Source organism: Lemur catta, chromosome 2 (assembly GCF_020740605.2).
Source record: "Lemur catta isolate mLemCat1 chromosome 2, mLemCat1.pri, whole genome shotgun sequence".
Classification (NCBI taxonomy): domain Eukaryota; kingdom Metazoa; phylum Chordata; class Mammalia; order Primates; family Lemuridae; genus Lemur; species Lemur catta.
Genome location: NC_059129.1, coordinates 55,558,974 through 55,585,554, shown reverse-complemented (window position 1 = coordinate 55,585,554; position 26,581 = coordinate 55,558,974). Strand labels below are relative to the sequence as shown.

At 39.1% G+C, this 26,581-nt stretch overlaps 1 protein-coding gene and 1 long non-coding RNA gene across 2 annotated transcripts in view; one reads left to right on the top strand and one right to left on the bottom strand.

The window, feature by feature from the left end:
- LOC123632925 (CD2 associated protein) overlaps positions 1-6,233 on the bottom strand; it is a 125,215-nt gene extending 118,982 nt beyond the window's left edge. The window contains exon 1 of the mRNA XM_045543705.1: positions 5,908-6,233. Coding sequence (XP_045399661.1) covers positions 5,908-5,911 — 4 coding nt within the window. The 5' untranslated portion in view covers positions 5,912-6,233. The remainder of the gene's footprint in view (positions 1-5,907) is intronic.
- Positions 6,234-22,311: 16,078 nt separating this feature from the next.
- Positions 22,312-26,581, top strand: part of LOC123631997 — a 35,716-nt gene continuing 31,446 nt past the window's right edge. The window contains exon 1 of the long non-coding RNA XR_006733277.1: positions 22,312-22,552. This is a non-coding gene — a long non-coding RNA (uncharacterized LOC123631997). The remainder of the gene's footprint in view (positions 22,553-26,581) is intronic.

The window sequence follows — 26,581 nt, the reverse complement described above, 5'->3', positions numbered from 1 at the left end:
CATCAATTCAGAATAACGAATTTTTTAAAAAAAAGAGTTTCTCCTTAGAGTAAAAGCACCTTTAAGTATAATCAACTAGTAAACATGCTTTTGATAAATCAAATAGGGGTCAAGGAAAACAGGTAAGAGACAGAACATCCAGGCACCTAAAGCCTTCAGAAACAAACCAAAAAAAAAAGAGATAATACCAAGTTTAGTCCAAAGGAGGAAACACTTACGAGCCAGAAGAAAAATATCTACTTCATTTGAGGCTAAAACCAAGGTTATGACTCAAAAATCTTAGTATACCATCATCCAGGTCAGAAAAGGCCTAGGAAGATAATGAATTCTGTTTGCTTAATAGTGGTAATAAATGTCTCTAATGTGAACTAGTCTAAACATCTATCTAACACAAACCCAAATCAAAGCTGGGAGGACAGGGAGAACCAGCAAGGACATGTACACACTGTCCCCCAACCCCGCAAAAAACAAAAACACCCAACCAAGGTCTTATTCGAGCCTAACACCACTTCAGCGAAACCAAGGGACTGACAATTAATAAGTACTTTCAAGTTATTTGTGCCTTCTTGCCTATTATTATATTGGCAGTTATAACTGAGTAATACCCTTAAAGATTGTGTACTTGTTTCTGAAACAGAAGATTATGCTGAGACTTTGTAATCTCCTTTGCAATGGGTTTGAAAGGAAAGGAATTCCAGTGAAAAACACAGCAGGAAAGAAAAAGCAAACTCAGCCAGCCAGGAGTGGTGGTGGCTCATGCCTGTAATCCCAGCACTCTGGGAGGCCGAGGCCGGAGGATCCTTTGAGCTCAGGAGCTGGAGACCAGCCTAAGCAAGAGCGAGACCCCGTCTCTACTAAAAAAATATATAGAAAGAAATTATCTGGACAACTAAAAATATACAGAGAAAAAATTAGCTGGGCATGGTGGTGCATGTCTATAGTCCCAGCTACTCCGGAGGCTGAGGCAGAAGGATTGCTTGAGCCCAGGAGTTTGAGGTTGCTGTGAGCTAGGCTGATGCCACAGCACTCTACCCTAGGCAACAGAGTAAGACTATGTCTCAAAAAAAAAAAGAAAAGAAAAGAAAGAAAAGAAAAAGCAAATTCATCTAATCCCTAGGAGCAGATAAACAGACCTGGTGGTAAACTATAACCAGGGAATATCCTTGAGCATTTACAGAGGATCCAATTTCACCCCACAGTTATTCAGGACCAGTTTTATCACACTTACAGACTCAGCTACTAATATAGACTAATATGGTCCTAAAACAGAAAATACATAAGGTCTATAGCTTAGGGTTCAGCATCTTGGCTTACCATAACAATTCCACCAACCAAGCTCACTTGTGCCCTGCAGACAAACACCTACCTTTTATGTCTCACATGAGAAATCTGGACCCCTATCTAGCTTCGTTTCCCAACGCCTACAGCCAGACCCTATTTTCTCCTTTTGCCCCTAAGATGCCAGTCTGAACCTCTACCTAGTACCTGCTACCAACCACCATCCCACTCTCACACCAAACTGGCCTGCTCCACACCTATCAGTCTACATATAGACTGACATTTTGCTACCCATAACCCCGACACTGACAGGCTGACTGTGGGCATATGTGGACCTCCACTCAGATTTCCCAGGCTAGTGTTCTGCCCCCTGCCTCCCCCGCTTCATTCAGAAAGACACCTGACTGCTGAGATAATTGGGTCCCTAAATCCTGATTATGTTCAATTTCTACATTAGTCAGATCAAATCCTACAACCAAGCAAGTCTCAGCTCCATCACAGTGATTGCCTAATTTACCTAAATTTCAATCGCATATTAGGTTTTATTTGCCCTTTCTTTTCAATGTAAACTCTGAAAACTTTTAGATCTTTCACAACTTGCCTCACCTGTTTACCTAGGAAACAGGTCTGCAGCTTCTGCCCTATTCTTTCTTACCCAAATCAAGAATCATTACACCTCTTTCCCTATCTTCAAGCCCTTGATACAATAACACCACTTCTTTATATACGTTAGAAAATTAAACATTTTTATCACTCAAAATGATAAATTGTTTTTACATTTATTAATAGAAGAAATATTCCTTGACAGAGAACGGAAGAAAATCACAGGTTTGGATAATGAATAAATAAAAATTTATTCACTTTAACTTTACAAATAAAATTGATTAGCAATATAACATGAACCAAAAACACTTCATGTTTTATAACTTCATCTTAAATGCTTTCAAAGTCAGATTTTAGTTAACGTGACAGACACCATTTTACTTTGTAAACCCCTCATTTAGAGACAGAAATGGCAAACTTCAGGTTCATTCCTATAGGAAAATATAAGATATTAGCAATGTAAATTTTCACTGCTAATGTGATTTTACGGAATTTAAACTATTCAAAATTTGAAACACTTAAAAAAAAATCTCATCATGAGTGCTTTCTAATTAAGAAAGAAAATTATCAGATTTTCCAGTGATTTCAATTTTAAAACAAAAATTTCCTAATATGCCTTTTTCATGCTCTGGATTAGTTTAATTGAAGTAAATCCTGAGACTAAAAGATAAGCCATTAGCAGGCAATTTCTATTTGCAACTACTTATGAATCAAGATTTTCTCCAAACAGTCCAACAAAGTAAAATAAATCACAATATTATAGAAGTCCACACGTCATCTAAATCAATTGCAAATTTCTATTAACAAAATCTCATGATTGACATTTTATATATGTGAGCTTATAAAATAAATTTAAACTTTTCACAATTTGTAATCAAAAAATATAAAATAAAATAAATTGAAACTAAAAAGTTCGTGACCTTACCTAAAATTATTAAGAGCAATTCTGCCCTTTAAAATCTGCTTCCTCTTTCAAAAATAAGAAGTCACATATAGTAACACTTTATGCCATTTGCTTTTTGTCTTATTCTGCTCCAAAATGCCAAACTGTATTTTTAGAATAAGAAAAACAAGTAATGCCTATCTCCCCAAAGCTCTCCTTAAATTCTTGTACACAGAATATGCCTAAAATTTCTTGATGATAAGCATCCTTCTTCATTTAACAAATGTGGACACTATAAACATCAGTTTAACATAAAATTCAAATAAGTCTCCACTAGTATTCATCCCACTGAAAACTTTTTCCTAAGCAACTAAACATTACTAATGATGGGCTTTCTCACAGTACACCCAATATTGAAAAAAGTATCTACATATTTCTGAAAAGTTACATAAAATTCAATTACTGCATTAGTACAAAATCATCTCATCCCACTGGTCCTTCAAAGACAATATCTTACTTCTAACAAAGGTCAATAATTGAGAATTGGTTTTTTTCTGAGTTGGCACAAAAATCAGGGAAATCATTTGAAAATAACAACCACCACCACTGGTAATGTTCTAAGTATGAACTTATTCAATCCTCCTAACAACCTATGAGGTCGATACTTTTATTCCATTTATACATTCAGAAACTAAAGCACAAAGAAGTTAAATAACTTGCTCAGTCACACAACCGGTAGGTGGAAAAGCCAGGATTTGACCTCAGGTAGAGGACCCACCCAAAGCCAATCCTCTTAACTCTCCAGCTGTACCTCCTAAATGTAAGAACCATCACTTAATAAGTACCCAAGTTATCTCAAAGAAATTTAAGATTTTTTCACTTTATGGCAAATTAGATAAAATATCATGTAAATATTTTAGGTTGCACCTTAAATCATAAGCAATAAAGACGGCTGACTACAAAACCAAGCAAATGAGATTTATGTTAAAGAGGAAACTCCACTTAAATGAACTTGAGAATTCTATCATTACATGGCCAATAAATTTAAAGTATATATTCATTGAGAAATTTTCACACTTTTCAAAAATTAACAGCAAATGCCCCAAGTAATAGACCTTTGAAACACATTATGAGTAGTCAAGTTGAAATTTACCAAGACTATATATATGGCAACTCAAATAACCTGAACACAAGATCAAAAAAACAAAACAAAAAATGCCTCTGAACAATCAAAAGAGGTATTCCAATATCCGAGTATTGGTATTCATTTACTTTCTCAAGAGATAGCCTGATACACTAAGTAGGGGCCTGATTTTACCACTATGCAGAAATCACAAATTTGAATATGATTTCCAAACTTCCAGCAAAATGAGGAACGGGAGGGTGAAGGTGGACGCTAATCACAGTTACAAGCACAACCAATAGTAAAGCAGGAAAAAAAAAGTACTTATTTTAAATAACTTCAAAATGAAAACGAATGTTATTTAGCTATACAAATTTCTCATGGCATCACAGTAACTGATGGTCACCAACAATGACCCTCGGTCATCTAAAGAAGTTTCATTATATTCTGCATCCTATTTAAGACAAAAAAGAACTATATATCTTAATATGATTTTCATCCAAAGCAGTTCAGGTGATTTTATAATTTGATGCTTAAAGGAATAAGCTCACAATTACCTTGCAAGCTCAACTAATCAATTAGAAAGGAATTCATTTGATAGTTCCAAATAGCAAATATTTTATTTCACTGTTTCTGAGTTCAAGAGCACTTTGTGTATAAAAGTTACCTGAAAGTAAGAGGGAGGTGGGGAGAAAAAAAATCAGAAAGTCTAAGAAAACAGGATAGCTAGGCAAAGGTCTATAAACACTATGCTCAAAGCATCCCCCACAAAACAAAGTGTGGGCAGAGGGTGCCACATCAGCAGTGCTCTGTATTTGTCCTGCTTCTAAATCATTTGTTAGTTTCATGAATTATTAATTTCGGTAATAAATGGTCTGTTGATAGGAAGCAGTACCAACTCTCAACTGCAAAAAGTGATAGGGTCCTCCTGATTTACTTTACAAAATGAAACTTGGGTTTACTCTTACAGAACGGTGGCACCAATTTGATTTAAGAAAAACAAAAGGGATTCTAAATTCTCAGCTTTTAATTTTTAAAGGATTGAGGGAGGTAATGGCCTAGCCCACACTGAACTTCATTATCAAAACAATTGTTACACCAAGTAACAAAACTTGTGTTCACACCAGGCTGCAACACATTCTGCTTTCTCTAACTCCAAACAAAACTTTAAAACACATAGTAAATAACACATAAGGCCTTGTACTTTTCTCTCCTCTAGCAAGGAAATCTAACTCCAAACAGGAAACTGCTTCTCAAAGTGTTCAACACTGAAATCCTATCAAACCCCAACCCAGTCCTCAGGAGGAGATTGAATGTTTAAGTGCCAACACGCTAGCCTAGGTGGGACCGGAGTAAATATACTTAAGTTTCCCTGTCCTTGAGGCATCCCTTTCGAGTTTCAGCGGGGGGGGGAATGCCTTCTCTGACCCCCTCCAAGTGTGTGTGAGAGAGAGAGAGAGAGAGAGAGAGAGAGAGAGAGAGAGAGAGAGAGAGAGTGTGTGTGTGTGTGTGTGTGTGTGTGTATACGTATGAAATATATGTATACACATCTCCTTAAAAACCCAATGTATACAAAGCTTCGCAGAAAATAAAGAAGTTGAAAGTGCTACTATGTCAAGTTTTTCGGTCACCCTCCCCCATTCGACAAGAAACGGAGAGGGAGGGAGGGAAGGAAGGGGCTGGGGAAGGAGAGGAAGGTCGGGACAGATTTTAGCTGGGCAACACCAGGCGAGAAAAGGTGGCCTGTCGTCCCCCGCCATTCCCGCACCTTTTAGGTGAACAGGACGAGAGGCGGAGAACGGAGCGGGCGAGGAAGCGCCCGCGACCCCCCTGACCAGTTTCTCCGCGGGAAGAACAAGGTGGAAGGCAAGCGAGCAGGGACGGAGGGAGGTGGCGAGGGTGGGGCGCCGCCGCGCCGGGGCTGACCCCCGTCGCCTGCCACCAGGGCCGAGAAGGGGAACCGGCTCTCCGAGTCAGGAGGGTCCGGACGGGCGGCGAGAAGCGCCCCGGAGTCTCTTACCCATGCTGGGGGCTTCCGCGAGGAGGAGCCGACGGCCGCTCCTCCTGTGGCTCGCGCGGCCCCGCACGCCGCTCTTGCCCCTCCTGAGCTCAGACAGGACGGGGAGGCGCCGCCATCCGCCCGCGGCGCTCTCCGGCCAGTCCCTTCAGCGCGGCCCGCGAGGCAGAGGCGGCCGCAGCTCCTCACGCCTGGCCTCCGCCGAAGCCACGGCGGCGGGCGGGCCCTCCCCGCCTGCCCGGACGGCGGCTTTCCCACCCCCTGTCGCTCCCGCAGGGGGGGTGGGAACTGCCGGTTCACCCCGGCCCTCGGCTCCAACCCCGAGCGCCCGCCCAGCCTCGAAGCCCGCCCCTTGCCGCTCCCTCAGCGCCCGCGGTTCTAGGACGCGACGCCAGAGACTGAGGTGGAGACCGGGACACAGGCCGGGAAGGTACGGGGAGCTGGGCCCGGGAGGAGGCAAATCTCGCGAGAACGGCCTCGTTCTCCCTGCCCCGCCCCCGCCGCGTTCGGGTACTCTCCCCGACCCCCCGGCTGGTGCCAGGTGCGGTGACGTCACGGCGGGGGCTCGTGCGCCGCCCGCGTGCAGGTGCAGCGAGCGGTTGAGGAAGGAATCCGGAGGAGCTGTGGCTCATCCATCCTACCCCCGGAGGTTCCAAACAGCTGGGTCGGGCGTTTTCTCTGGTTTGTCGCCTCAGATGAATGCAAAAGGTTTTTGCTGATAGGCAAAGTCAGCTTTGGGTTGTCCCACTTTCCGCAGCGGCGACACGGTGTTAACTTTCCGCAGACACGGAGCCTCTGGAGGACCTAAAAGAGAAGAGGCGACTGGAAGGAGGGCGAGCGCGCTTGATTCCGACCTTCAGGGGAGGCCCAGCTGCTGCCGGGACCCCTCAGTTTACCTTGCGAAGTTCCTTACGGATCGGAAGCATTTGTTCTTCGTCGGGGAAAAAATCCTAGACGTCAAATAAATTGTTCTACAGGAATAAATTATTGGGTTCCTTTAGTCTCTTTCAGTTGAAGACAACTTTCTAAATCCCTTTTCTCTTTCTAAAGCATAACTCGTTATCTGATTAGGGGAGAAAAATAAGCGTTTCAATGATCTGAAATATTGCCAGGCATTTTTTTCTAGCGTCCGTATGAAGGGGGGTATTGCAGTCAAACATGAACCTTAGAGTTAGAAACAAGTGTAATTAATGCAGCCAGCTTTTTCCCCCCTCCTGTTTAAGTAGACCCAGTTCCAGAGCAGATGTGTGTGTGAGCAACATTTGTTGACCACCAAATATTGTGCCTAGTGCTTTTTCAAGAAATTATGTCATTTAATTCTCACAGTCATCCAACACTAAAACTGCCTTCCTTGTCCTTTGGAACCAGGCCGACCTGAGTTTCTGAAATTCAGCACAGCCATTTACTTTTTGTGGTACCTTGGATAAATTAACCTTGTTGAATTTCAGTTTCTTGAGTTTGTTAAAAGAAATCTTACTGTGCAGGGCAGTGTCTGGCACTTAGTAGGAACTTGTATATATTCATTCCCACTATCTCCCATAGGCCTGTTTTTACCATCTTGTAATCCTTTCATTACTTCTAGAAAAGAAGCATGTGGTAATTTTATAACATAATTGTCAAAGTCAGAGGCAGTAGCCAAAAAGGAGAAAAAGAAAAAAAATTTAATATGCTCACCTAGACAAAATGTTGGCTGTGTCGTATTGAAATCATGGAACATATTGTGTCTTTTTGCAGTCAACAAATATTTACTGAGTATTATATTCGTTGTCTCCTACCAAGCAAACCAAAAAAAAAGCTAAAGTACAGCCCTTATCCTCAAGGAGTTTGCCTTTTAACTAGGAGGTGAGACATGAGCACAAAGTTAACAGTATGAGCTAGTGAGGGTCAAATGCTTGAGAATGTAAAGGAAAATTAATTGCCCATTGTTATGGGCAAGCAAGCTGCAGGGAGACGGTATGAGTTGAACTAAAGCTTGGAAGAAAGGCAATAATTCAGTCTGCAGGAGTCCTAGAAGTAAGGAGTGGAGGTGGATATGCAAGCAATATTCCTGATCCTTTAAGAAATCTGTGTGGCTCAAGCAGTTCATAAGAAACTAGACCATTTTAAGATTTGGAAGAATGAGGCTGTTGAGAGGCAAAAGAGGATTCATGAAAGGAGACAAAGAAAAATATAAGCTATTTGAAGAGACCTGTAATCTTCAATATTTAAAGAAGAAAAGCCAATAAATAGAACTGAAGAAAGGTTAAGAAGAACAAACAGAAGGGGGTAAAAAGACCATTGGATTTGACAATAGGTCACCTTTGAAAGTATAATTTCAGAATATATGTAACAGGTAAGTTTAGGAAATGGAGGTCACAGGTAGATAAGGTGACCATATCTTCTTAACCAGAAGTCACGTCACACGATCTGACAACATGATAAAACATTTGCAATCAGTTCTGTCCTACAAATTCCAGGATCTGTATTATCTCCATAACAGAACCCATAGGAAATGTTGAGAAAATTGAAATAAAGCTAAGAAGTAATCACAGTCCCAAATTTAATGCTGTCTTCCAACAAAGCCAAAGGAAATTCTAACGGAAGAATGAAATCTAGGAATGTATGGTTAAACTGGCAAAAGTATGTAAAAATACTTTTTATACCTTTGAGTGCTAAATAAATGTTAGTTATTAATTATTCCATGGAGCTCTTTCCATCTTGTAAGTCTTACCTCCCCAGCTTCAAGTTATGGCAGTATGTTTTATACATTTTTGTATGGCTAGCACCGGCCTCAGCTCAAAACATTCCTTTCCTCAGCAATGATTATTAGTTGGGTGAAAGAAAATCTGGTAAAAAAAAAAAAAAAATCTCATAGTTACTACATATAATAAATTTAACTTCAAATTCTTTTCAGCAAAAAACAAATTGTCTTTTACTTTTGCCTTTGTTTTATTGCTCCCTTTATACTGAATTAGGTTTGTTTACAAACATCTGTCCTCCCCATTCTTTGTATTCCCGGACAAATGGACTAATACCACTCTAACCATTCACTTTCTTTTTTTCTGCTAAGCACTGAACATGTTGATCTGGCATCAAAGAGAACATTACAATCTGTGTGAATGACACAATTTCAGACCAACTTAATTTATAATAAACTGCCATCATTTCTTCCTAAAGTTTTCTTAGGAACTTATCAGAAGATACTATATTGAAAAGATCATCTACCTTCTTTCCTTCTGGTAAAAACTATTTTAACCAAGAAGATTATGCTAAAGAAAAATAAATTAAATGCTAACTAAATTAGCTCAAATCTTGGAAGCAACTAATTCTTTTTTTATTCTTTATTCTTAGTTCCAAAGTACTATGTTTCCTGTGCAGTTTTCTTATTGTTATCTTGTTGTGGTTTAGCTAATTTACCATACACTTAGTCACAAGTTACATCAATGTGTAACCTGAATTTTAAAAATAATTCTTTAGAAAACAATTGCAGGAAATAATAATCTCAATCACAATGCCTATACAGTGAGGTCATTGAAGCTGAAAAAACCTCCCTGCTCAAACTGGTGACCCATCAGCTTATAACAAAATCCTGTTACTCCACTAGCACTTTGGGAGATGCGCTCAGACATATGACCACTCTAAGCATTTTTCTCTATTGCACATTAAGAAAGAGTTTATTTCCTTATAGTATTGATGTAAAAAAGAAAAAAAAAAAGAAAGAATTTAAAACATGATGACTCCATCTAAATGAATCACCACTTTGCCAGCTGCAAGGCCCTTTTACTGATGTTTCTTTATCTGGATGCTAGTGTGATAGAGCTGGAGTCATAGAAGCCTCATAGGCCCTCAAAGGGAGTATGTTTCAAGAAGCATTACTCACCAAATATGTTATAGCTAGCTCCTTTTGAAGGGTCAGATATTTAAAGTAATCCCAAATGACAAACATATTTGCATTTTTCAAATATCAGGCAAATTATAAACATAGTATTATGTAGAGAATTTCCAGTCATAAGTACACATTCATTTAACTCAACAGACATTTACTGATTGCCCATTATAAATGAGCAGCTGCTGGTTCATAAATATAGAGATGGAAAATACAGTTTCTGCTCTTAAAAGAGGAAGTGTTGGAGAGCCTGTTGAGGGTACATTGGACTTGCCCAATATGGATGAGGAAGGGTAGTCAGACAGCCAGGACAACAGGCAGGTGTACAATCAAAAGTCCAGATGTCTTTTGGGAGGACCAGACTTGGGGGACCAGAGTCAAACAAGGAGGGCCCTATGTGCCATGAAGATGATTTACGGTTTTCTCCTAGATGTTATAGGCAATTACTGAAGCATTTTAAGTAACTGATTTGCTTTTTCAGCTACATCTACAGTCACAGAAAAAATGCACGTGGTTTTCAAAAAATTAGGTACAAAATATTTGGTTCAGTAAGCATTAAGTGCCCACTACCCTCAATCAATTAGTAAATAAGTTTTTTACTAATATGATAAACATTTAAACTATAATAAACATTTAAACTAATATAATATGCAAGGCACTTTATATGCTGGGTACTGTGAGAGATGCAATGCAGCAAATACAAACTGCCCTCTCTTCAAATGTGATTTCCACCTAAGAAGGATAAGATAGCCTTAACTCTGCTTTAATTTGTATTTAAATAAAATTTACCTCATTGCAGAGAACCCACATTTAGAATCAACATGGCACAGACCAATAAACTGGGCACATTCTCATTTTAGTAATGCATTTACAGTATTCTTATTTGAATAACTGCAACTTTTAAGCAGTAAATACAAGTGACCTGTCACCCAAGAATCAAGTGAAATTTATACATTTCACAAATTACTATAGGGTAGCTTTCTTGAAAACAAAAATTTTGATAATCTGTGTTTCCTTTATTCATGAGCTTGTATAAATTACAAAGAAGTGATTTTTTTAAAAAAAATAGTAACCCAAGGGAACTTTCAACAAAGGATTATGTCTATAGCCAGTATCTTTTGAATACCATCTGACCATTTCTGCACCTGGCCTAATGGAACACTAAAAGATACTCATCGAATTGTTGTATTCCTATGCTTCTGCTCACCTAGCCATAAATTGTTTTTGAAACAAGAAATGGAAACTTTATTTCATAGCCCTACTTAACTTCCTTAACTACACTGATGTCAATGAGGGTTATAGCTCATCTGACACTGAAGCTTTTAAACTGCCTGTACTGACATTTCAATGCCCAGAATTAAATGCCTGCCAAAGCAAAAGAAGCTAATAAACCAGTACGTTTCTCTCTCCTCATTCCTAAGAATTCACATTCTGTCTTACTGGTTCCTAGTTCATGTCTCACCACTCCCACAACCGCACCACATTTTATATGTGGCTCATAGCAGGTCTCACCTTCCTTGTGAGCCCACACCCCCTCAGTCAACATCTGCCTTTTCTCACATCTACTTAAATAGCTAAGGGCTACTTCAAATAAGACAGAGTGCACTTCAACCTCCTTACCCTTGAGGCTGCTACTAATATACCTCCACTTTATAACTAGGGAGCCTGAGTCATTCTAAATGGACCCCTGCACACTCTGCCTACCTTCTTTACAGGACTGCTGCTGCTTTGAAATGAGCCATGCCCTCTTTTTCCCCTCAGCAGTTATACCTCTGATTTGAGGTTATAATGTTATACTTGGGCTACGTTTTTTCCCTTTTAATTTCCTAGGCTATAATCCTCATTCTTTTTTCACTTCTTCCCTCCCTACCCTTTATCTCTATCTTATACCATCTTTCCTGACTCTTCAACACTGTCCTTAGATTGTCAATCCAGTTTGCCCGGTTTAGTAAACCCTCCATAGGTGGCCTCTTTGATCTCCTAATCCTCCCTCACCACCTATATATATATATATATATATATATATATATATATATATATGTATATATATATATGTATATATATATATATATATATATATATATACACATACATTTTTTTTTTTTTTTTGAGACAGAGTCTCGCTCTGTTGCCCGGGCTAGAGTGAGTGCCGTGGCATCAGCCTAGCTCACAGCAACCTCAAACTCCTGGGCTTAAGCAATCCTCCTGCCTCAGCCTCCCGAGTAGCTGGGACTACAGGCATGCACCACCATGCCCGGCTAATTTTTTTTATATATATAATTTTAGCTGTCCATATAATTTCTTTCTATTTTTAGTAGAGACAAGGTCTCGCTCTTGCTCAGGCTGGTCTGGAACTCCTGAGCTCAAACAAACCACCTGCCTTGGCCTCCCAGAGTGCTAAGATTACAGGCGTGAGCCACCACACCCGGCCTGCACCAATATATTTTTACAAAATAATCTTGGGCCTAACTGAGACCATTATAAGGTAACAAAGTAAAAGCACATAATCTCAATGTATTTCTTAACATAAATCAGTGAAGTTGGTACTACTATTTCTAGTTTGAAAATACTGGCATCAACACCATCAATAACAGCTAACATCATCTGACCAAGTTTCAGGCACTAACCTGAACACTTCATACATCATGTGGCCCTCATTGCCACGCTATGAGTAGTAATATTATCACCGCCTTTTTAAAGAGCAGGAAACTGAGACTGAGACTGGTTAATTAACTTGCCTGAGATCACGTAACTATTAAATGGCAGAACCTGTTCTTCAATTCAGGGTTAATTCCACAGCTCATGCTCCATCCTATCTTAGGTCAATTTGCTTCTTGAGCTGTGATTTCTTCATTTTTTTTTTTGTTCCTTTGTTTGTTTGAGACAGGGTCTTGCTCTGTCGCCCAAGCTGGAGTGCAGTGACCTCATCATAGCTCCCTGCAACCTTGAACTCCCGGGCCTAAGCAATCCTCCCATTTCAGCCTCCCATCTTCCTTTGTCTAAAGGGAAAGAGAAAGAAAGAAAGGGGTAGGTGGAGAGTGGAAGGAATTCTTCCTCAGTGGTTTGTTATAAGAATCAACCAGGAATGGGCCTGACACAGACAATGCTAATTTATTTTCCATCCTTCATTCATTGAAGACCTACTCTGTGCCAGATACCAGGCCAAGTGCTTGTGTAAAGAGGTGGAGAAAGGTGACAAAGGAGACACTATTCCTACCCTCATGAAGCTTATAGTCTAAGAAAGAAAGTCAAATTTCATAATAACACACCATAAATCATGTTACTTCTCAAATGCCCCCTCCTACATGACTTCTTCTCTCTTGAATGTATTTTCTCCTTCCTCATGAAACCTATGCTGATAACTTTCCTAGGATATTTGATATATTTTCTTTTGTTATATGATTACTTTCATATAACCTTCATTTCCTGTTACGTGAGTGATATCCTTGAAGACTGAGACTATGTCCTACTTCCCTTTACATTCATGCCAGCTGTTGGTACAGAGGAGGCTCTCAATAATTTTATGTTAAATTCAATAGGAGAAAGAATGCAAAATTATTTCTCTGTGTCCTCAAGATTTCAAATCAAGGAATTATTACTATGGTGATTGGATCAAATGCTTTCTTTAATAAATGAAGAATACTCCATTTTGTGATAAACTCTTGCTGGAGATAATTGGCCAAGATGTGATTGCCTGTGATGTATGCTTAACTAAGTCTTCCATCATCTTTTTTAGAGAAGACAGTCCCTGGTAAACAATTCAGTACTAATTTTAAGTTAATTTTTATATATCTGAATTTGCTTACATATATCATCTCAAAAAAGAAGTATATACTTCTATTTTGAATAAGTATATTCAAAATAGATACAGACTATTTATTACAAGGTCATAATTTTTTCTAAGAATTATCAGGTAGGAGGGAGTATTCAAATAAATGCTAATAGTGTGAGAGAATTTCTGGGACAATCTTATATAACCCTGTAGTCTACATCTGAGCAGCCACTCTGACAAATGAAATCAGGGCTTCATCAGCTTTGCCTCTTTGCACTTAGGCACATATTTGTGTTCATACTCATATGCATGTTCTGTTTCCACCGTGAAACCGCCAGTTTATTCTTCAAACCTTACCTCTCACCCCTAAAAAAAAGTGCAGAAAGAATGAAGAAATCCAGGCTATTACAACACTATAAGGTTGTGCTTAAAACACATTAAAATGACGTGACCTGCTGATTAGGAAACTAGTCACTACCTGTGTGCTGTTTAACCTTCCATCAGGTAAAAAATGAGAACCCAGGATTCAGAGATGCACCGAATGTTTCAGAACTCAATTAAATAATTAAATAAAACCTTTGCAAAATGAAAACATATTGTGATCACCACACATCAGAGTGGTGTTAAAAGACCAGCAGTTTTCCAAGGCCCAAGGAAATGATCTTGTGCCAAGAGAAACAGCCTTAGAGGAATTTCCATCTCTAATATATAAGTTCAGTTCACACACTGATCTCTCTCTTCCCCAAATGAAAGTGTTAGTTAATGGTTCTGTCTGGATATCATTTAAAATAAAATGAAAGGGAAAGAAACTTCATGGCAGACACTTTGTAGGGACAGGAATTGAAAGCACAAGAGGACAGTTTTATTCCACACGAGGAGAATCCTCAGAAAGAGGAACTCCCTAATTTAAACAAATTTAATGGAAGAGAGAAAGGTCAAAATCCTTTTATTTACTCATTAATTCATTCATTTTGAGGGGAAAATGTTTAAACCATAACTCAGGGTGAATTTTTTTTAAATGTGATAAATTGAAATCAAATTTACCCGGTATAAATGAAAGTTTGACCTATTCTTAAACACATATATTACTGCACAGTCCACAATTTTATACTCTCTCTCTTTTTTTTTTTTTTTTGAGATAAAGTCGCCAGAGATAAAGCACAGTGGTATCATCACAGCTCACTGCAACCTCAAACTCCTGAGCAATCCTCCTGCCTCAGCCTCCCAAGTAGCTGGGACTGTAGGCGAACACCGCCACACCCAGCTAATTTTTCTACTTTTTGTAGAGACAGGGCCTCACTCTTGCTTAAGCTGGTCTCAAACTGTTGGCCTCAAGCAATTCTCCTACCTTGGCCTCCCAAAGTGCTAGAATTACTGGCATGAGCCGCCACACTTGGCCTATACTCTTCTGATGTAAAATTTTTATTTATTAATTGCTTATTGTAAAAAATTCAAATAATACAGAAATGTGTAAAATAAAAGATTGAAGTCCCAAAGAATCCCACATCTCAGAATGACCATTAACAATTTGATTTATATTTACCAGAGTTTTTATTCATGTTCTAACATGTAAATGGTTTATAATGCTCTGCAACTTACTTTTTCTACCTAACAATAGACATATTTCCATGCCAGTATATTCTATTTCCATGTCAGATCATTCCTTGAAATGGTACATTCTACCATAACCAATCCTTTATTAATAGACTTGTGAATTATTTCTGGGTTGTTTTATTTTTCGGTATCATAAATACTGTCTCAGTGAACATCTTTGTGTATATATTTGTTGCACACTTGTGGGTGTGAGATTTTTTCATAAAAGTAGAGTTGCTAAATCTAAAGCCATACACATTTACATTTTGATTAGATTTTTCCAAGCTGCCTTCCAAAACGTTTTCACCAATTACTCTTTTTTTTTTTTTTAAACAGAGTCTCACTCTGTTGCCTGGGCTAGAGTGCTGTAGCGTCAGCCTAGCTCACAGCAACCTCAAACTCCTGGGCTCAAGCGATCCTCCTGCCTCAGCCTCCTGAATAGCTGGGACTACAGACGCTCACCACCAGGCCTGGCTAATTTTTTGTTTCTACTTTTAGTTGCTTGGCTCATTTTTTCTCGTTTTGGTAGAGATGGGGTCTCACTCTTGCTCAGGCTGGTCTCCAACTCCTGACCTCAAATAATCCTCCCTCCTTGGCCTCCCAGAGTGCTAGAATTACAGGCGTGAGCCACCACACCAAGCTACACCAATTAGTCTTTTCAATAGTCTATACTGTTGTCAAATCGGATATTACCAATCTTTTGAATTTAGTCCCATAAGGTAGTAGAAAGATTATAGCTCATTGTTTCAATTTAAGAAGGTTGAGAGTCTTTACATGTGTATATAGACTATTTTTATTTCTTTGCCTGAAAACTGCCAGTCTGCCAGCCCATATCCTTGGCTCATTTATCTTTTTTGTGATCCTCATTAATTTCTAAGAACTCTTTATTCTAGGGATATTGATCATTTTCCTGAGTACTCATTTGCTCCTAGATCCATTCCTGTCTTTCCCCTGTGTATGTGTGAGGTGGAGGTGGGGGCTGTGGTGCTGACCCCTGCAGATTGCTGTCCCGGTCAGTTGGCTCGCAGCTAAGTTTGAACAATGAGAGGCACTGGTGGAAGGTGGGAGGGTATGGAAGGCAGAATAATACCTTCCCCAAAGATGCCAGCTTCCTAATCCCTGGAACCTGTGAACACGTTATATTACGTAGCAAAGAGGAATTGGATTACAGATGGGATTACATTTGCAAATCAGCTGACCTTAAAATATGATTACCCTGGATTTTCCAAGTGGGCCCAATATAATCACAAGGGACTTTAAAAGTGCACGAAGAGGACAGAAGCAGGAGGAACGTAGAGATGGTAATGTGAGAAGCACTTGACCAACCATAGCAATGGCTTTGAAGATAGAGGAAGGGGCCACAACACAAGGCATGCAGCCTCAAGAAACTGGGAAAGCCAAGGAAACAGATTCTCTTCTATAACCTCCAGAAAGAAATGCAGTCCTGACATCCTGTCTTTAGCCCAATACGGCCCATTTCGGATTTCTGATCTCTAGACATGTGAAATAATAAATTTGCATTGTTTGAAGCCAGCTAGTACGCGGTAATTTATTATAGCAACAGTAAAACACTAATACAGAAGAAGGTAAGAGGAAGGGAGAAGCTGGGACATTTCCACCCCACACTCTCCCCTTCTCCAGGCAGCGTCTCCAGCAGTCACTGCACATTCCCTGTGTCTTCTGCTTCCATCAGGGAGGTTTTGGCTTCAGCTGGCCCCTGGGCTCTGAGAATATCACATCTTCCCTTTTGCTTTCCAGCTTAGGGACAAAGAAGCTACCTGCTGTTGGTAACTTCCGAGGTGCTTGTCATCCCCTTTTTCGCTTCTCAGCTCTCCCATCACCTCTGAAAACAATTTCTGCATTAGATTCTCTCTGCTTAGAGTGGTCTCTCTTTTCCTGATTGGACCCTGCCTGATATAGTCTTTCAAAAGTGTTGCAAGTATGTTTTCCTAATTTGATGTTTATTTTTTGACATTTTATGATGTTTTTATGTCATTCAGAAAGTTCAAACTTGCATGTAGTTAAACTTACCAATAGTTTTGTAATTATTTTTGAGTTTTATGTTATGATTGAAAGGTCTTTCCCCTTCAAAATTATAAAAATAGTCTATCATTTTATCTAGTTTTAAATTTTTTATTGATTAATATATAAGCACACAAGTATACACACAAGTGTACAGCTTTATGAATTTTCACAAACTATAAAACTTCTAGTCATGTTGTGATTTAATTTTTTATATTTAAAGTTGTGGTATATTTGGATTTATTTTAAGTGTGCATGGAGTAAGATCAAAATTCTAGTTTGTTTTCCCTTCAACGACTAGCTATTCAGAATGTCTGAGAAGAGTAATCCGTATTTCTCCTATAGATTTGTAATGCTACCTTGATTATATGCTTAATTCATATAATTGATCAATTTCTGGACTCTCATCTATCTATTCTTATGTTTATATTTCATTATTTCCTGGTGTTTTAACATATAATTGTACAAAACACCCCTCCTCGCCCGAATTACTCATCCTCAGAATATAAAATGTTTTCTGTGTTTAGAATTACAAAAGAGCCTTGCCCCTGCAAGAAAGAGTGAGTCAATATCAAAAACAAACTCTAGGCCAGGTAACAGAGTTAGTAAATATTCTGGTTCTGGTATAATTATTGTGTAAGCAGATGTTTATCTTTCTATTGTCAGATTACCCAGGATTTGGCACACATAAATATTCAATAAGTAAGTGGTTCCCAACCCTGGCTGAGCATTACAAGTACACCAAACCCATTTTGGCTTAGTTCTAACTGGTCAAATATTAAAATTGGAATTCATTAGAACTCATGATGAGAGCCAGATATTACCATCATACGTTGAAATTCTGGCATACCAGAATAAATCTGATATTTTTATTCAAAATTATTTCAATTTTATTTAAAATTTTAGAAGTTGAATTTGTAAGTTTGACATTAAACAGCAGGAACAGTAATTTCTCAGCACTTTTGCCTGCTCCATAGCTCCTATGGTCATTGTTACACATATTCTGTAATGTTAAATATGTGTTCATTTTAACAGAAGGCAGTGGATATGCAAGATAACTTTTTTAGGCCGACCTTGCTCAGATAAGGTGCTGCTGCAATATTGCCACCAAGTTTTTAAGCTTCACTTCTTCTCCAACGGTGGTTGACTAGGGCAACCTCTCCATAGATTCAAAAGCATATGGAATTGTCTTCTTGGAACATTCTTTTAAAATCTTTTCTTGTTTGATTAATGAGAAAAATGTGTTTGTTTCTCATTTTTTCATTTTTTCTAAGTCTTTACTATGACTATATGAAGATAATTTAACATGGATATGTACTTTTTTTTTTTTTTTTTGGAGACAGGGTCTCACTCTGTTGCGTGGGCTAGAGTGCAGTGGTGTCATCATAGCTCACTGAAACCTCAAACTCTTGGGCTCAAGTGACCCTCCTGCCTCAGCTTCCCAAGTAGCTGGGACTACAGGCATGTGCCACCATGCCTGTATAATTTTTCTACTTTTAGTAGAGCAAGGGTCTCACTCTTGCTTAGAGTGATCTCGAACTCCTGAGCTCAAGCCATCCTCCCACCTTGGCCTCCCAATGTTGGGATTACAGGCGTGAGCCACCGCGCCTAGCCTCCTCTTTCAATTTTTAAAGACCCTTGTAATTACATTGGGCCCATTTGAATAATCTAGTCTACGCTCCCTATTTTAAAATTAGTTGATTAACAACATTAATTCCATCTTAATTCCCGTGTAATATACCATATTCACAGGTTCCAGAGATTAGGATGTGGACATTTTGGGAGGCCATTATTCTGCCTACCACAGCATATGTGTTTAAATACACTTTATAGATCAAGATTCAGTTGCAGAGAACATAATCAACCCTAGCTAAGTTAAGCATTAAGAAATTTATTTCAATGGCCTCAGAACTGTTGGCTGAATAACTAACTAGACTTAGCTTTCAGGAGTCACTTCCAAAGAACATAGTGCAGAATTAGGCAACCAGAGAGCTGACTCTCCTGCTATAATCAGGTGTCTAGGGAATCTAGAAGCTGTGGGTTGAGGTGTTGTCTGCAGAAGCCACATCACCTCCATACTATGAAAAAGCTGCCTCTGATAAATTAGGAACCTGGTACTATTTAATGCATAGCTGAACCATGTGGCCTCGGCCATGATCCACACCAGCAACATAGATGCCTCCTGCCCCGTGTCTCCTCATTTAGCTCAGTTTCAAAATCAAGTGTCATACAAGCACATCTGATTAGGGGAAACTAAATCACATCAGGAACTGTGGTTATAATGGAGTCTGGGAGATGTTATTTTTAGCTCGTTGGCCTCTGCAATACAGAATGGCATACTAGAAGGAGATTGAAAGTGGATATTAAGCAAATTAACTGAGATGTTTGCTAGAAACACACATGGTATGTTTCTAGAAGGAAATACAAGAAACTGGTACAGTGGATGCAGCTAGGGAGGGGAATGGGGGTTGGGATAGGAGGACACTTTATTTTCATTGTACATCCTTTGCAACTATTGAAAATTGGTAACTTGTGCATGTACTGGGTACTCCTAACTGAAGAATTTTTAAAATAATATAGGGCAAAACAAAATCAAGTAAACTAAAAGTAAGAATATCTCCAATGATTCTGATATAGGTGGTTCACACACTGAGGTTTAGTAATCACATCAATTACTATTTGTTGAAATAAATGTGTTTTCTATTGGGTCCAGTTCAGGAAGATCACAGTGAGATGGAGTAGTAATTGATAATTATTGGAATTCAGTTTTATATTATTATGGGTTAAAAAATAATCTTTACTGTTCCTTTACCTTGAATTTTGCTCTAACTTGTCACATTCTCACCCATATTTTAGTGTGACTAGTTAGCTAATATACACACAAAGGCTGACTTTTATAATAAATCCTTGCTTTCAATTAACCATCACTTGGATAAGGCCAACCCCTTGGACTGAACTCCCACAGCCAGGAACCACAGTTCCACTGCTGACACTTGCAAAGTTACGGGCATGCTGCCAAAAAGGGAACAGTTCTACAGGACAGTCTTGTAAAATCAAACCTATTAAATTGTGAAAATATTTTGAGGAGTAAATTAAACATAATTCTGAGCCTGAGAGCCTAGAAAAAGGATTTATTTAAAGAAGTGGGGACAGAAATGGGGAATTCAGAGGAAGTGCTGCTCTGGCTGGGGAAGAGAGTGAGTTGGTTTATGCAGAATGTGGGTTGGTAGTTGGAGAAGGTCTTTCAAATAGCAGAGTCTGAGCAGTCAGTGGAAATGAGGAACTGAAATTTAAGAGAGGGCAAGAGCAATGCTGCTTAGCACATGCACTGAATAATTACCACACACTTATAAAACCTTTATCATACGTACAAGTCTTCTCTAAATCTGCTTAACCGCAGCCGACACGCATACTAGATGTTAAGTGTCCCTCTTAGTAAAGTGAAACCCCCGAGTAGGAACTGAGTCAAAATGATAATCTGAGGCTTTCTGTCTGAGAAATGCATTTGCAATACAGCTCGAACTGCAATTGTGTTATTGATCCCTCTGAGCATATGTCGCTGAATTGGCCTATGGGTTCCCAGAGGCTGACGGAGTAAGTAGAAAACAACTTATTCAGTCCCTGGGTGACCACAGTATAGCATCTTGGTGAACATCTGCTGATTTCCCTTCTTTGGCAATTGGGAGATTTCTGAAAGGGTAGAATTGTTCTTTACTACTGACTCAGTGATAGTCACAACACTTTGTAATTGGGCCATTGATTGATCAGGAAAAGGGGTGTGCAACTTAGTGTGGAAATACTTAAAACAGGTGTTCTGTGTCACACACACACACACACACACACGGTAGAAGAGTTGCATTTAAAAGTTAATTTTATGTTGGCGTGGATGAGGAGAGACAGGGACACTCATACACTGCTGGTGGGACTGCAAACTAGTGCAACCCCTGTGGAAAGCAATATGGACATACCTTAAACAGATACAAGCAGACCTACCATTTGATCCAGCAATCCCATTATTGGGCATCTACCCAAAAGAACAAAAGACATTCTATAAAAAAGACACCTGCACTCGAATGTTTATAGCGGCACAATTCATAATTGCAAAGATGTGGAAACAACCGAAGTGCCCATCAATACATGAGTGGATTAATAAAATGTGGTATATGTAGACCATGGAGTACTACTCAGGTATAAGAAACAATGGTGATATAGCACCTCTTGTATTTTCCTGGGTAGAGCTGGAACCCATTCTACTAAGTGAAGTATCCCAAGAATGGAAAAATAAGCACTACATATACTCCCCATCAGATTGGTTTCACTGATCATTACCTAAGAGCACGTTTAGGAATAACATTAATCAGGTGTCGGGCAGATGTTAGGGGAGGAGGGGATGGGTATATACATACATAATGAGTGCGATGTGCACCGACTGGGGGATGGACAAGCTTGAAGCTCTGATGGGGGGAAGGAGGGACAAGGGCAATATACATAACCTAAACTTTTGTACCCCCATAATATGCTGAAATTTAAAAAAAGTTAATTTTAATCCCCTTAAACCTAGCACAGGAGGCGCAGGCAGGAGGATCACTTGAGCTCACTAGTTGGAGACCAGCCTGAACAAGAGGGAGACCCTGTTTCTACTAAAAATAGAAAAATTATCGGGGTGTCGTGGTGTACCCCTGTAGTCCCAGCTACTCCAGAGGCTGAGGCAGGAGAATGGCTTGAACCCAGGAGTTTGAGGTTGCAGTGAGCTACAATGATGCCACTGCACTCTACCCAGGGCAACAGAGCAAGACTCTGTCCCTCAAAAAAAAAAAAAGTTAATCACTGACTAAAACCAGGAAGACGACTCTCAGCTGCTCTCAGTAACACCAGCAGACCTGTAGAAATCTGCATATGTCCCCGTGATTCCCAAAGAATTCACTGGGTGTGGAGGAAGAAATTGCTTTACGCAGTGATCTGACCCATGACCAGAAACTTGACTCCAGCAAAGGACAAAGTTGCAGACACTGTGTCAGATGTAATCTCCATTTACAGGGATGAACTGTGGAAACCAGGAGAAGGGCCACTTGCCTGGGGCTGAGGAATCAGGGCCCCCAGATGACTCAGACCTTTAATAAGAGTAACCGGAGGCATCCTGCTGTGGGACTGTGCATCCAGGTGGCTGGGGACTTTCCTGTTCCTGTACTGCCCAGTATGCAAGTTTTGCATTGTCAGTAAAGCCCCTTTTCAGGCCAGGACGCTGGGAAATGTGGCTGTTGGCACCAGGCATCAAATAGAATAATCCTGTCCCCCGGGATGTTCACGTTACTGAGAGCCTCAACGCATCTACTCAGGATTACTTTCTGGACATCTTCCTGAAATTCTTTGGACACAGAGATGTTCTGCCCTGTTCTGTGAGCCCCTCAGTTCTTTTTTATGGGGAAGAGGGTGGCTGGAATATGTTTGATGGAGGGAAGGGGAAGAAGAGCCAGAAAGTTCATCGGGCCTATGGGATTAGAGCAATGGTTTAATTTATTATTGTTTTAAGCAGTGGAGTCTCCTTTATTTTCCCAAATGAAATTTTTTGCACAAGTTCATATAGAAGAGCAGAGCTTGTGTTTGAATATAGAATTTTGGGATCTAGAACCCTCTTACTGGATCCCGAAGGTTGACTCTTTTAAAATTTAAGAACCATTACAATTGAGATTAATTCCTTTAAAATAGCAAGTGTTCCCCTTTAAAATGTGAAAACCTGTGCAATAATGACTGTGCCGAGCCAGAATCTATCCATGATTTAATACACTTTGGTATGAATTAGTTTAAATCAGATTTCTATTTTTCCTAATAACTGGCTGAAATAAATGCACTAAAGAATGTGAACTTTAATGAAATAGAGGGAAATAAAATTACTCTTGAAGCATGAGGCACTGTGAGGTAGGGCAGACATAATAGAATGCCTCAGGAAGGGGTTTGAGCACCGATTTTGGTTAGCAGGGCCAAAAGGTAGCATACTGTGACCATGAGAAGTAACTTACTTCCACTTTAATGTGGCACTTAAGCCACTTATTGACTGTGTGACTTTGGGCAAGCTCCTTAACCTCTCTGTGCCTTGGTTTCCTCATTTATAACATGGCCACAATAACAGTACATACAGTGTTCTTTTGAGAATCCAATGAATTGACATTTTTTTAAGCCTTAGGACAGTGTCTGACACATAATAACCACTCTGTACATGTGCTAAGTAACCATTTTTGACTCAGGCTTCATAATAGCTATAGGTATCTCTGCTTTAAAGGTTACACACACTAAGTCAGTTATACAGGAGTTACTATTTCTCTGACACGAGCATGTAGTTTTTCACTGTACTCAGACATAATGTGATAAATGTTGGTCTTAGCTGGGTGAGACAGAGTAAGCCAAGTGACAGAGAAACAAACAAGTATCTCTGAGCCCCACTAACCACAGCTCTGTAGACATTTTTAGAAATAAAAATGAGATGCTAAAAAATGTTTTCAATTAAAATATTTTATTTTAGGTAACATAGCATTTAATATTGTATTAGAACACTCATATATATTCCTTTATAATGGTCATATATAGAGACACTTTTCCACCCTTTTCCAATTTAACAAAAGATATGTTATTAGATTACTTTTCAATTATGTAAGAAAGCTTTACTTATCAACAAATAAATTTTAGAAGGCATACCATGCTTATTTTTCAGCAACTTTTAAGAAAAAGATGTAGGTAAAATTTAGCTGTTGTGACATCAAAATTTAATAAATGCTTTCATAAATCAGCTTTTGGAAATTTTACATTTTCCATTAAGAGAAAATCAACTGCTCTGTTTTTGTTTGTGTTTTGTTTAGAAATGATGAGATCATAGAAGCTGTAAGCACTTCCCTGCAGATGACACAGTGTGTTAGTAGTCACGTCCAATAAGTGAAAAGTCATAGTAGTCATAATTCTCTTGGGAGTTCTGTATTTATCTTTGATTTTTGAAGTGGTCAATACATTTGGATATGCTATTTAAGAATTTGATTTGGCTGGGCGAGGTGGCTCATGCCTGTAATCCTAGCACTTTGGGAGGTTGAGGCGAGAGGATTACTTGAGCTCAGGAGCTCCAGACCCGCCTGAGTAAGAGCGAGACCCCGTCTCTACTAAAAATAGAAAAACTTAGCGGAGCGACTAAAAATAGAAAAAAAAAAAAAAATTAGCCGGGCGTGGTGGCACACTCCTGTAGTCCCAGCTACTTGGGAGGCTGAGGCAGGAGGATCGCTTGAGCCCAGGACTTGGAGGTTGCAGTGAGCTGTGATCATACCACCGCACTGTAGCCCAGGTTACAGAGCAAGACTCTATCCCCCCGCCAAAAAAGAATTTGATTTGGTGACTGCATCTGATGGATCTGGACAGGATCGCTCTGAGGTCAGCTTGGAAAATTATCATTTTTATGGTCCTCGTTGATATCTTGTACTTTGCCACTAGCATTTCTTTTGTTTCTAGGTTTTTAACCAACAATCCATTATGAGTATAAAGGTAACAATATATGACTAACAAAGATATAAAGCTGTATATTGATCAGAAACTTCTAGTGACTAGCAGGTCTCAGCTGAGCAATAAGCCAAGTGACAGAGTAATGAACAAACTCATCTGAGCTCCATTAACCACGATCCTGTAAACTTTTTAATAAATAGGAGAAAAAGCAGATCCTTTAACAACTTGATCTCCTGTATTACTGGTTGGGAAACATTCTGTGGTTTTGCATAGGATTGACAGGTTCTCGGCATAGTAAAATCTTCTAAATTTTTTGAAACAAGCATGGTGAAGAGAAAATGCTTCCATCCACTCTCATTCCAGCAAATGCAATGCCTCCAAAGTTACTAAAAGGAAACTGGCATTGTGAACCATCAAGAAGATGTAGTATAAACTTATTCTGAATGTTGTAGTTGAAATACAGTCACGGTTAAATTAATATCTCAAGGCAGTCAGCAATCCTTTGCAATCGGTGAGTTAAAGACTTAACTGTCCCCTCGGTTGGAGCTTCTCAAACTGTATAGTGCATCCAAACCACCGAGGGATGTTATTAAGATGCAGATTCTGATTTAGCAATTGGGAAGGGGGCAGCTGAGATTCTGGATTTCTAACAAATTTCCAGGCTATGCTGATGCTGCTGGTCAACCCACAAGGACCTCTAAGACCCCCTCCAGAGTTGGCAAGAGAACGCTAAATAACAATGTTAACTTTTATGAATGAAGCAAAATATATGGGAAATTTATAAAGTGCCAAACTCATGCCACATATTATAGTAGTACAACCTGTCTGTTTCCTTGTTTTATTTCAGTCCCCGGATTGTTTGTGTACCTGGCAGGCACGAAATGGCACCATTAACAACAACAACAAAGGCTCATGATTACCCCAAATCCATCTGTCTCCTATCTAAAAACACACCATTCATTGAAACATTATTTGAGTTTTGTGAAGCTTGGAAAGCTGTGGTTATATATAAATAAACACAATGAATAAAGACGGGTATAGAAATGGCAGGTGATGAGGAAAAGCTAGCAGAAGAGAATCAGAGAACATTTGCTAACTGGAAAAAATCCTAGATAAATCCTATTTCCCTCAGGGTTCAGACTGGTATACTCTGTTGAGAAAGTGCTCATATATTTTCTACATTTGTAAATGAAAGAACTCCATATTTACATGAAAAGGTGATATGAATAAATGAATTCAATAGTCTGTAAATTACCTCTTATTGTTGGGCTGGGAAGGGGGTTAGGATAGATGATGGCTAAAAACCATTTTTGAACACCCAACTCTATACGAACTATGTGGAACATATCATTTAATTTCCACTCAATCTCAAGAAGTGCATTATTAAAGTCTCCATTTCACAATCGATGAATCTGAGACTCGGAGGGATTATAGATCATCAGCAGAGCCAGGCTTTCAAATCCATTTTTTATCTATCATAAGTGTTTATAAGTTAAATACATTTAAAACTATACGTTGAGTTTTGTTTTGATGTTGGGTAAGTATTTTGAGTACATAGAAAAACTATAACCACTAGCCAAGCATGGTGTAGCTAGGAAAGACCAAACTGAGCACAGATGTTTTTCAAATTAATTTAAAAAGGATATTTATAAACATGGACAAATTAGAACAGTATATAAAGTTGTAAAATATCTTCTGCTGCCCTTCTAGTAATGAAATTGTTGGGTCAATGATTTAGAATCTTTAGTGATGGGGCCCCAGCACCTGTATATGGTAGGAGCACTCCAGGTGATTCTGACATACAGCAGGGGTGAGAACACTGACTCAAATCACCCCGAAAGCAAATCCTTCACTTTCACACTGCTGTTATTTTGCTTATTTGATTTGAAGACTTGTACTCTTTCCTTCTTCAAAGTTACCTTGAATCTATAAGCATTTGTTAAAAAGAT